Source organism: Chamaea fasciata, unplaced genomic scaffold, assembly GCF_029207755.1.
Source record: "Chamaea fasciata isolate MVZ Bird 193981 ecotype frontalis unplaced genomic scaffold, bChaFas1.0.hap1 SCAF_13, whole genome shotgun sequence".
Lineage (NCBI taxonomy): Eukaryota > Metazoa > Chordata > Aves > Passeriformes > Sylviidae > Chamaea > Chamaea fasciata.
The window spans coordinates 13466055-13479198 of NW_027094098.1; the positions used below are offsets into that span (position 1 = coordinate 13466055).

The 13144-nt window shown below is 40.1% G+C and overlaps 1 protein-coding gene across 3 annotated transcripts in view; it reads left to right on the forward strand.

The window, feature by feature from the left end:
* PTPRG (protein tyrosine phosphatase receptor type G) overlaps positions 1-13144 on the forward strand; it is a 391196-nt gene that overhangs the window by 353640 nt on the left and 24412 nt on the right. For all 3 annotated transcript variants that reach the window (XM_066195198.1, XM_066195199.1, XM_066195200.1), the window contains one exon: positions 9844-9935. In XM_066195198.1, coding sequence (XP_066051295.1) covers positions 9844-9935 — 92 coding nt within the window. The remainder of the gene's footprint in view (positions 1-9843; positions 9936-13144) is intronic.

Here is a 13144-nt window from a genome sequence, read left to right on the forward strand (position 1 = left end):
ACGAGGCTCAAGTTAGTAGAGAAAAATTCCAGCTATGTTGGCTTTTTCCAAATATGGAGATACTGCCTTGAAAGATCTTGAAGCTCTCCGAGGTATTTTCCTTGTTTGGAGATGTATAAGTGGGCTGTTTTCCCCCATATACCTGTTGCTAGATGACAGTCTTCCCTGACGTCAGCTGCTGCTCCCACATAGACAGCCCACTGAAATGCCTTAGGAACATGAAATGACAAAATTCTCCTTTAAATTGATGGTAACTGATGAAATGATAAGTCTCTGAACTTTTCCTCTGGAAGCTGCCGCAGGGTGTGAGAAAGTCTTACTTGCTGTGTTGATACTAGAAGCAAAATACAAGTGGCATTTTCACAGAAACAAGTTTTTTAAAGTAACCTTGTTAGATTGTGAAGCCCCATCCTTACAAGAGGAATTTGACTAGGTCCCTGTGGGACTGTGCCTCCACCTCCTACAGTTCAGTGGACGAACTTCCACTCTTGGTGGAAGCAGCCCCACTGATGGCAGTTCAGAGCAGCGTGGCTGAAGATGTTCAGCAGGTTTGCCAAGACCCATCTCAGCACACAGTGAGCTTCTGGGCACAGGGAGCTGAGTAGGTTTTGGTTGGCTGGTCCTGGCCCAGGTATGGGGTGGCTCTGCCACGTGCCTGGGAGCCAGGCACAGTGAGGTCCTGACACAGCTCGAGGTTTCAGAAGAGCACTGGTGTTTCTGTGTGCCACTGCTCCGCTCCGTGACGTGTTGGCATAATCAGGGGTAGCCTTTGTGTTTATTTCTACACAATGTCCTGCTCTTGTTTATGCAAACCATCTGTTTTCTCAGGTCTACGAGCTCTAAATCAGACTGCCAGCTACCTGCTATAGGCACACAATGCAACTTTTCAGGTGTAAAATCTAAAATATCTTCTTCGAGAGGAATAATTTTATCCATTTTCTATTTCACTTCCCTTGGCTACGTCCTTAATTATTGTGCAGGAAGCCACATCGCCCATAGGTGTGTGCCTGTCTGTGCAAATTCTCTCTGAGATCCAAATCATTATCATTGTTCATAATTATCTGCACTGCTTGATCTAGAGAAACACAGGACAAAGGAGTTATCATTATCTGAGTCACCCACTGGATATTTTGTCTGAGTTATGAATCTCAACTCACATAAGCCTTGCACCAAACAGTTATGCATCTGTAATCAATGGCAGATTTCTGAAAACTCCCCTGCCATTCCACCCAACAAAATTATTTCTCTGTATCTTCTCTCTTTGTCTCCACGCTCGGGTAATTTTGGCCACATGTACACCATCTTTGCCTGGATCTCTTCTCTAAAACATTTGCTCTTGGCAGGATCTCACTCAGCAAAGCTGCTCCTGCTTCTGTTTGTTTGGTCTTCTCTACTGCTGGGTCAGTTTCTGACTGACTTTCTGGATCTTTCTGGACTTGATCCTTTTCAGTAGAGTTGGGAAAGCAGCATCACAGCTGCAAACCTGTGCATTTTGCAATCATGAAGCCAAAATGCATCCCTTAGCAGTTCTCCTTTCTTCTCCTAGCAAGAGCTGCTCTCTGACAGCAGTGCTGAAGGGCAGCTCTGTGCAACTTAGATTATATCAAACAGTGAAATGAATAAAAATTCCACTTCTAACCTCCTCCTCTCCTTTGTGTCAGGGTTTTCCTGCTCTTGGGTGGAGCATTGTTCTTGCTGTGGATCTTGCTGTGATTTTACTGGTTCCTTGCCCAGCTAATGGGCACAATGGATGCTGTGGCACTGATGTCAGTAGGACTTGAGGTGAGATCAGTACAGAGGTACTTGAGGCTTAACCCAATGGGAAAGCTCAAAACTCTGCGTAGTTTTGACCACAGTCCAGAGAAGCAGAGATCATGAAGAACAAAACAGCCGCCCAATGCAGCTGATTCATTTACCATATTTTCCAGAAATATTTCACATCTTATATTTTCAATATAAGTAAAATTTCTCAGAGGTGGAGTCAATCATTTCAGCTCTGTCTAGACAACAAGACTTAAGAAACCATTTTCAGGTCATGGTATGTTCAGTTTTAGGTTTAAATGGCAGTAAATTAATTTTTTAAGTAGTCATGGAGTTCATTAATAATGTATTTTAAAAAACTACTGGCGGAATCTGATGGACAAACATGGCTCTTCAAGAATGTCTCAGTATGGGTGTACAAGTCCAGGAAATAGAGGAATAGCAATGAAAAGATGCTTTGACCACCTCACACCCATCAGGGTGTGAAAGCCAGGGCACTCAATACTCTCTTTCATTTCCCTCTGTCTCTTCATGGTTACAAGGACTCCCATCATGAGTCTGTCTTATTAATTCTTAGCTCTTCAATAACTTGAATAGTGCCTTGAACCTTTCCTGACAAATGTCAGTGGTCAGACATGATGTGTTTTTTACAGGCTCAGCTGCTGTGTTCAGGTAGCATCCACCCTTTGACAAACTATTTCTGTTAAGAGACAGTAATGATATCTCATTTGACAAAGAAACTGCAGGTTCCCAGCACAGACTTGGTATCTTACTCTTTTCTGCTGAGGTGTGGCTGTCTCAAGTTGCATTCCCAGAGCTAAAGAGCAGAGCCCAGGATATGTCTGTGGCCGTGACAGTGACAGTGCAGTGAGCACAGTGAGCCTTTTGAGGTACAGGAACTGCACTAACTGCAGCCGAGGGCTTCTTTCTCAAGGGCATGAAGCTCTTCACTGAGCACAGGGGTGGTGCTCTTCAGCTGTTTAAGACTTCATTTCTCCTCTCTGCTCCCTGTGGATTTATGTTCCAGCACCATATTGTGAATTGTACCTATCTTCAGCTTCAATTAAATTCATGAACGCAATATGGCAAACACAGCCATCCTCTGAAGCCAAGAAAATATCAAGGTATTTTAGGGAACATCCACCTCTCTTTTACTCTGGTACCAACCCTGCTCCTGCAGTAGTACATTGTAGAATTTATGGTATGATATCTAGTTGTGGTTCTTCTACTGGAGGCTTCAGGAGTTGGCTACAAAACAAAAGAATGTGTCTTTATGGTGGCTGTGTGAAATGCAGATAGATCCTTTTCTGAGAGCTGTTACACTGGGAGGCAGAGCCCTGGAGTTGGATCTTCATGTGCTCAAATGTAAGGTTTATTTGTAATTGATGGCAGGACTGGGACCTGAGGATGGAAATGTGTGAGATTAAAATTGCATTCCTTAGCTGGCAATAGCAAATAAGATCATGTTTAATATCTGGGCTAAGGGAAAATTCACATTATTTCATTCTCTTGGACTGAAATTAGCTTTTTGCTTAAAGGGAAGAAGTGTATTGCTATTACATTTATAATTAATGATAACCTAATCTTTGTACAAGCACATTTAAAGTGAGCTCTTATTTTGACACATATAAAATTTTATCATTAACATCTTTATATTCCTGACTGACACAGGGCTAATATCATTGTAGTAGATTAAGTCTTGAAGCAAGAGAGATGAATGTAGCAGAATTACACAGGTGTTTTTTCATATTCTGCTTTTTCATATATCTCCCCTTTATCAGAAGCCTGCCCTTGTATTCATTTGATTTGATTATAACAAATAGATAGCAATTATCTTGCTGAAAGGACTCCTGTTTTTCTTTCAGCAGGCACATCTTTCCAGGATTTTGAATGTGTTCAAAGTGGTTTCCATGCCTTTTCACTTTGAAAGCTGGTTTTTACTAAAAATAATACTTCATAAACACATGATTACAAAAAAGTGAGCATTAATGAGGAATAGTGTCCCCAGTAATCAACTCTTAATGATTTCTTACTCATCTTAATTCATTTTAATTTATAATTTGTCTTAATTATTGAGGTCTGTGACTTCAGGAGGATGCCACCCTTAAGAGATCTTCAGCAGGTATTTTGATGTCCTAGAATGAAACCTTTTGCATAGTCTTTATAGTATTCATGGAGATATGATCTCCACAGAAGGCAGGCACCCTCAATACTAAGGATTTGTAATGACTTTGTTTTATCATAAATTAAGTGATACTAATGTTATACAAATAAAACAGTTATTATATTTCTGGCAATTTTTTATACAGCAAGTAAATGCAATCAGTCAGAAAGATTAATTACTTCAGTTGAAATACAATGGCTTCAGTTGCATTCTTACTTTAAATAGTTATGCAAGGAAAGCCAGTATACTGCAGAATTAAAGGCTCTGACAATATAAATGTGTATAATTCAACTGCATTAAATCTGAAATGGTTTGAAGAAAGCTGGGCACTGCCCTGTTTTACGTGTGGAATTACTCGTAGAGTCCAGTATTTGTGTGACTTAGGTCAAGGACTGGCTACTTCTGTCTGTTCAGACATTTCAAATTCAGTGTGTGCCAAAATCTGAGCAGCATGTGAAGTTTTGAGCCCTTTTAAGTATGTGCACTTTGGGGTGGATGCTCAGTCTGTAGGTTTATATAGTTTTGTCTAAGCTTTTCTCTAGAGGTGGACAATTGAGTTGATGGGAATTTTTAATAATCTCCGCTGGGGCAGAATTTTGCCCAAAGGTGTGCTATTCATCCTTGCAGCCTTGTAGAGCTAGAATATCACACTCCACATGGTTCCTCCTGCTGCCATCGCTGTGGCAGCCTTCACTCTGGTATGTTTTGTAGCTTATGCAATGGCTGTTAGATTCCATTTTAAGTGAAATGCATCCTAAATATTGATGCTAGGTATTCCAGCTGCTTGTAGAATTTTTCCATCCCTCCTTGTAAAAAGTAAAAAACCCATGAAATTTCACTGAAGGTGATTAACAATAAATAAATATCTTTTAAAAAATCCTATGATTGCATTCAATGTTCTTCCTAGGAATGAAGAATAAGAAAGATGAAATAACATCGCAGGGTTGAGTGTTGCTGGGAACAGAAAGGTGTTTGTTTGCTATCAATATAGGGAAGCATTTTTCATATACCTTACTTTTCAGTGAGTTCAGAGATCAAATCCAGTCCTGTTACAATCCTACTGGTAGATATTTTGGGAAGACTTTTTTTTGCAGGAAATGAGAACTGCAAGGATACGCTGTTGAGAGTGGATTCTTAAGGATCACTGTCCCTAACCATGTCACTGGTTTAATGGTCATCATAAGCCAAGTTAGGTTTGTGCTACCTTCAGAAAGAGAAGTTTCCCTGTCACTTCACTATTTGTCACCCTAATGAGTAGGATCAACCCATCTACCCCACCAAACTTCCCCTTCCTCTTCCTCTTCCCCTTCCCCCTCCCCACAAATCAATCAATCAATCAATCCTTTCTTACAGTCATCAGCCAGATCAGCAGGATTCGGGTCACTGCTCAGTCGCCCAGGCAGGGAGAGGGCAGTGGGAGAATCCCTTCATTCTTTGGCTGAAGCCTGCTGTGAAAAGCATTCTGTGAATTGATGGAGGTGCTCCTGGGATGCAGGGATGGCGCAGAGCAGTGAGTGGCTGCTGTGGGAGCAGATGGACTAAGGCACGTGACAGACATGGCACATGAATCCAGGTGGCTTAGTAAATGAGAGACTGAAGCGCAGGGGCTCACAAACCAACCAAATAAGCTTCCACATTAAGAATAAGGCATAAGATGCAGGGAGTATATTGGATTTAGGAGGCTGGGTGAGGTAATAGCTGAAAATCAGAAAGCATTTACAGACAGGACAAAAGACATGGAGAATTTTCTTACCAAGACTATTTCATGTGTCAAACATCTGGTCTTCAGAAACACCAAAACTCCATCTAAGTAAAGGTAATATGAGGAAGCACTTTGGTTCTGACCTTCTTCATTAATTCCTGACCCAAACCCATCTATTCTGATACAATGCCACTAAACTATCCTGTGAGCTCTCAGACTATAAATGAATCAAAATGAATCTGAGACCCTATTATGTGGAAATGTCATTTCTGATAGGATATCCTATTTTTCTTTGGAAATTGGCCCCTATTGCTTTAACATTACAAAGGCAGCTTATTAAGTGGGAGCTGTGGGAAAATCCTTCCTGGTAGGATTACTAATTATCCGAACTTAAAATGTAACCCTGTTTGAACTTTATTGCTTCTATACGCTTTGGGCTTCTTTTGAAGGTGTCTGTCTTATGAAGGAATGTGTTAAGTATTCTGCATTTGCAATTGCCATTTCTTTAAAAAGGAGGTGTTAGTGAAGGTTTTCCTCTACAGTCATTTTTTTAAACAAACATGATTTTCTTCTTGGCATTGTCTCTTAGTGGCAGGAAATGAGCTGCCTTGTGCTTCCCTTTGGGTTTATTTGATGCTTCTCTTAGGTGCCTGGCTTGGGCCAGCAAGTCAAGATGGGAACTCCACCAGTATGTTAAATATTTAGCACAGAAATTAAACATACCCCACCACGTGTCAGCTTTGGTAGTATCTGATAATAAAAAATATTACTAAAATGTTGTCCATCTGAGTATACTTCTTTCTCTGTGTAACACAAAGGGTTAGTACGTTATTATGGTGCCAGATTCAGCTCATATTTCACAGTGAAGTAAATCCAGAATCACTTTATTGACACTGATAAAACAGATGGCTAAACCCAAGCTAGACAGAAATGTAATTATATCTGCAGTGTTAGAGGTGAAGGTATGTTATTAAAACACCTCCCTCTTCTCTTTGAATAATGTGTAGGTCTTGCAAAATGTAAAGATTGCACTGATAATATCAAATGTCACTCCAGCTTCTTGATGGGAAAAAGTATATAGTGCAAAAGTGAATATGCACAGAACGATGGAGAGCTGCTAATTAGCCATTATAGGATTCTATTAATCTCTTCAATCGACTAAAAGAGTTACAGCCATTTAAGTCTGTTTGCTTTAAGATGGAAAGAAGGCTTAACCAAAGCCTTTGGGCTGACGATAGCTAAAGGAAAAACAGATGCTGTGCATCTAGCTACATCTATTGGTTTTCCCGGAGAAGGTCACAGCCATCTCCAGATAACGTCAGCTCAGAGCATTCCAGAATGCTGAGCGTGTGAGCACACACTCTACCAGAGGCCTGGCAAGCTGCCCATGGCTAAGGGTGCCTGTGTCCAGCTAAAGTAATTTGTGTTCCTGGGCGGGAGTTCAGAGTTGGAGGTTATAAATAGAAAAATTCCTGCCCAGATTACTTCCCTTTTTCACTGGTTAATGTGAATGGCTCTATCTCCTGTGCAGCTCCTTTCCTGTGGCCATCAGCTGGGGCAAGGTGGGTGTGCAGGGAGGACCAGCCACATCCTACCACACTGTAGGTTACCCATCTCCTCAGGGTTGTGTGCCTGTCCCAGTCAAAGACCATGCTGGACCATGTTATCCCACCAGTTTGAAAGCTGAAAACCTTAAACTGTTTTTTTTAAATTTCTAATGTTCATGGTTCTGATTTTAATCTTTCTGATTTGTAATAATTATATTTGCTCCAGCATGGTTTTCCTAAGTTGATGAGCAACTTCATTTCCCTCTGATCCAGTGAGCTCATATGTCAACAATATTCCTGTTTAATTATTTAATGTTTAATTGTTACCCATGTCATCAAATATAGTAAGAAGCTGCATTGGATTAGGGCTTCTGGAGGGAGTTAGAATGAAAATGCAGAAGAGGAAAAAGGGAGGAGGAACACTGAAGGACAGTTAGCAAGAGAGAAGTGAAGTAGCAGTGTCTATAAAGGTGGAGACATACTGCCACCATGCAGTGATGATGATAAAAAGAAAACTAACCACGCTTTGCCGTGGATTTCTGGTGCAGACCCATCCTTGAAATTGGTGGGAATTCAATGGACTGGAGAGCATGTTATCTCTAATGTATTTTCTGGCTCACAGATCACAATTAAGGTTAAATTCTGCCTTCTACAAAATTAGCTTGGACACACTGGTCTGCTGCAGCCAATCCTTTATCTTCGTTGGTCTCAGCTGAGCTAAAACTATGCAAGTAAAAAACCCAAATTGTAACTGTGGAACTTCTCTTGTGAGATTATATGCAATTGCTATCATAGCAGAAGCTATTTTCAAGGAAATCCAGGATGTATGGGTTACTTTTCAGAAGAGTAAAGATTGTTTTATAGGTTCTTGCTGTTCCTATAGATCATTCCATTCTAATGTCTTGGCTGTGAAAATACTGGAATAAATGTTGTTATAAGATGATGATATTCCCAATATTATATAGAATAAATGTTATCACTTAAATATTTTTAAATGCCAGCATTCCTGCAGGCTGTAGCTTTTTGCTAAGAAGAGCATACACTTGTCAAATGTTTTGAATTTTGTATTATTCAGTAAATGAGCATGTGGTTAATTAAAGTAGCATTACTATACTGTGAGGTGACCAGATTGCAAACATATCTTTAACAATTGGCCCTTGTAAATAAAATAGAAAGAGCTGATTGAGATCTGAAAATGTCAATAGATGCAAAAAGTCACCTTAGAGCATTACCTTATAAAATAAAAGGAGAGAAGTAATGACATGGTCAATATTAACTGCCATCAGCTGGAAAGAAATCAGATTGTCAGGGATCTATAAAATTCTTGCCAAAGTAGAACCTCATTTACACATACAGATCTTCATACCCTTTGCTAAGAAAAGCGTGTGTGACAGCTTAGAGGTTTTAGCTGCCAAAGATCTTTCACTCTGAATACAGTAAATGTCACATCTATTTATTTATCGTTAAATTTTGCTAAGTATCTGTAGAAATATTTGGATTTTTTCTATCATAATGTAGATGTTTAAAAGGAAAAGAATCCAGATTATAATGCAGCTGTAGCACCAAACCATATGTCTGCTAAATGGGAGCAAAAATACACCACTGAATTACTGGGAGTAAACATAACCTAGATACTATCTTCAGAAGAATATTAAATGGATTATATAAATACAGGGTATTGCCATAAAACCATGCAATCAGACAATAGTAGCCATCAGGCAATAGATTTTTTCACATGCTGAAAGTAATCACAGTTGTATAGCAATTTGCATTTCCTAAATGCCAGACTGAAAATATTATCTGGTGAATCTTGGCACGCACAGTTTTTCTACCAACTGCAGTGGTGGTCATAACAATATCCAGATCTTTTTTGAGAGCTAAATAGAGGAATAAAGCAGCCATCCTGCAGCCCAGCTTTATTAGAATCTGCCTGGAGTCCCAGGTACTCAAAACAGTCTTGTCTTCAGTTTGAGTCTTCAACTTCTGTCTTTGTAAGAAGACATATGAGAGTGATTTATTGCTATATTGGGTGGCACTTGCACTGTGCTGTGCAAGAGCAAATGGTCCAGTGGAATACTCAATAATATTCAATGTTATGAATAATGTCTGGCATGAGAGAGAACTCAAATTAGTGTGATTGTTGTGTTTGCTTGCTCTTTTGCTCAGGAGCAGTTTCATAAGTCCATTTGGATTCTACATCATTGTGTGAAAGCCAGAAAGTTAATAACTTTAATAAGAAATGCCTGTTTGTCTGCTCAGTCTGGTAAAACTTACTGGGAGTAATCGTCGACTGTATTTTCACATTTGAGGTCTCTAATGTTCTTTTCATATAATGTGGAAGGAGAGGAGGCATCTTCATCCCATCCACAACCATTTTCAAACTGAGCAAGAGCTGATAATCCTTGAGCTTAAATTGGACTTTGTAAATCAGCATTCCAGGGAACGGGCTCTCAGTATTTATAATTGTAGTGCTTAGAATTGGAAATACAATGAAATGTTTACCTCGAAACTGGCCAGATTTATCAAGATTTCTTATTACTGCATATTGAACTAGCTCTGCCCCTGGGAACTCAGATCTAAACGGTATTGAGTGAAGACTTCCTCTCCTCGAGTTTTATGTATAAAACAAAGAGCAACTCTGAGTATCTTTCTTTTTTTTTTACCTACAGATGATATGGAAGCAATTCCAGTCAAGCAGTTTGTTAAACACATCAGTGAGCTGTATTCTAATAACCAGCATGGGTTCTCAGAAGACTTTGAGGTACGATTTAATGACCCACCAATAAAATGTTGTTTTCCTAAAGTTAATTGTGTATTAATAATTGGGGACCATGTGACATCTGTGGAAGGCTGTCATGTCAGGTAAATGCAGTGCTCAAATGTATCAGAAGAAACGGGATGATACCAATTTGCTACCAGCTATGAGCAATGTGGGACTGGACATTTACAGATGCTTTCTAACCACCACAAATTTGGTGCCTTTAAGGGGGAACCCTCCGAGGTTTTTATTAAATAGGAAAAGGTGCCTGCAGGCCCCTAGGAACAACATGAAGATAAAACCAGTCATTTTTAACGAGAGGGTTTTCTTACAATTATTTTACTCTTCTTGCACTGGAATTTTCTCCTCTTAGTCATCTGAAAAGCCACATATTCCCTGAGTAGTCCAAAAGTAGTGAAATAGTGCTTGCAATGAGTAAAAGTAGTAGAATTTGGTCTTTGATGAAAACCCAAACTGTGAGTTAGTTCCTTGAGTCTTTTTCCGTGCCCTGTTCAGCAGGAGAGATTGCAATTGAAGTCATTGATTATTTTGGTCAAGTAAAACCAAGGAGAAAGGATTTGGGGTTTAGTTGGTGGTATTTACCTAAAGTGACTATTTTTAAATTTGCATCTTGTTACCTGTGTAGAACAGATTCTGACCTATGAATGTGTTGTCATCTGGGGATAATTCCGATGGAATGAAAGTAGCTTTCTACCTCTGGGTTACCAAACCCATATTATGCAAGCATGGTAAACATAATGCAGCATAAGACAGCAGAGTCAGGCTTTTCCTTCACTCAGTGTAATCACAGTCACTGCAGAACTTTTGGAAGTACTGAGAGACAGGAGAAGCCCCAGGAAATCACTTCTGGCTTCCCCATGAACAAAAGAAAGTGCATTTGCCTGCTGCCTGTGAATCAGAGCAGCAGCTCTGCTTACAAACAAGGCACTGAACCAAAATAGGTGGCCTTATATCTACAGCTTCTTTGCTTACTGCACTGTAAAGACAAGATTGTATGCAGGAATTGTTTTTAATGGGATCATTTAAAACGTTTATTGTTGCTGTTTGGTTACTGTCTATAAAGAGTATCTGCTTTGTCTGATGCCCAAAAGGGGTTGTGTAAGTTAGAAACATTTTGTATTCATGAGGAAGGCAAATGTGTAAGGTGTTAAAGTGATTTAGTTCAATTGACTGCTGGCTGGATGGCTGAGCAGGAATATTGAGGCATTTAACAATGTTGATGGTATTCAGGACAAACATTTATTCTCCAGAGAGTAGAATTTGATCAGGATGATCAAATGCGACTCACTCTTCTCAATTATTTATGAATTGCGACCCCAGTGCTATTCATCACAGCTGGGTTTTACACCATTTAATTATTCAAAATAATCAACAACACATCTGTAAACCTGGTCTGCCTTTAAGCAGGCTTTGCTTCAGTTGTCACTAAATCACTGCTATTAAGAAATGTTGGACACCTTCCGCCTGTGTTTTAGCAAAGAAAAACACTGCTCTAATAGCCTTATTTTTTTTCCCTTTCCTCCTGGAGTTCCCTGCTGCGAGTGCTGTGCTGGGGCAGCTACTTGGAGAGAGCTTTGGCCAATTAGTCCCATTCTGGGGAGCACAGGGTCCCCTCCAAAGCAAAGTTACACTCCCCCAACTGCGCTGCGTGCTCCAAATTCTATTGTCTGCGCTGCCTTAAAACTTGGAGCGCCTGCTTTGAAGTCAGGATAGCTACTCCAGATGTGTTTCTCCATAGCCAAGGTCTCAGCTTCCTAAATGTAAATGAAATCTCCTGCTGGAGTAAGGAGTAGGAATAGGAACAAGGCAATCTCTGTCTGGGATAAACCACCCGGCTCGCCTTCATTGCTGGTGTTCTGCCCTGCTGAGGCCTCGTGGGCCTGATTTGAAACCCAGGATTTTTCACAGAGCCCATAGGTAAAATGTTTCTCAAGTGCCCAAACTGACTCCAAGGTCAGAGCCCCAGTTTGGAGAGCGGCTGAGGGATAGTGGAACCCGAGGTTACATTTATGCAGTAGTTGTTGGATTATTTCTCACACCCAGTCAGATCCAGCCATGGTCCATGTGCTGGAGTTGCATCTGCCACCTATGAGGAACACTTAGCCAATGCTTTATGGAGAAATAATAAGATTCCAGCCAAAACAGAAAATCCAGGGCTGCTAGCCTTGGGTGGAAAGTACCACAGCCATATCGTGCCTTCATGCCGGTGGAACTTTTGAAAAGAGGTAATGGATTCTGCAGTCATACAAAAAATACAGCTTTTTACATCTAAAAGGGGTTGAGAAGAGGATGGCAAGGAGGTGCTGAAATAATGATCAATACTGCACAATAAATAAATCCTCCCAAAAGCAACCAGTGCATGAGATTTTTTTTTAAAAAATGGATCAAAAATCTCCTCAGAAATTTCTGTGGCAGGAGGTTTAAAGTAGAAGCTGCAAAAGGAAAGACTAAGCTAGGCTCAATGTGGAAGGTGAACCTCCCCCATTTGTTTGTTGCTAGATTTTGGTGTCATTTCCTGTGTTTTTGGCAGCATATTTAGGGCTGTGTTGAGTTGTTTTTTACAAGAAGATTCCTTTAAAAGTGAATTGTGTGAATACTCACTCCTCCTCTTAAATTGAGCTGTAATTACAGCTAAATATTTTGTGAATGTGCTTAGGAAGCATTTTATGTGCTGAGGAAAAAAGGACTTTGAACTCACAAATCTTCCCTTGGAAAGTACATCTAAAATGAATCCTTATTCCCTTTGGGTAATCATAGTGCTAGTAGCCAGCTTTATTGTCTGGTGATAGCTGGGCTTTCTTGTATATACAGAATTTTAAAGATTTCCTTTGAGTCCTGTGAATTTTCAATTTTTGAAATAAATTGGAAATACAGGGCCCAATTTAATACTGAACAACAAATAGCTTTTTTTAAATAAAGGCCCTGCATCAGTAGTGCTGGTCTCTGACATAACTCTTTGTATTCAACCCTGGAGTTCAGTCAGTAGTAGACTAAGAAAAGTTCAAGGAAGGTTTTTGGCTTGGTCTGAGGTAGCTCCAGCACTGTCTTGCTGTGGTGTACAGGATGAGATACCACACTTTTACAAGGGCACTGAGGCAGGGTTTGAGGGCAAGACTGAACAGAGATTGAAAGGCTTCCCGAGCCAGAGATTATATCTACTCTTTGTCTAGCCAGAGATTTTCTTGGCATCA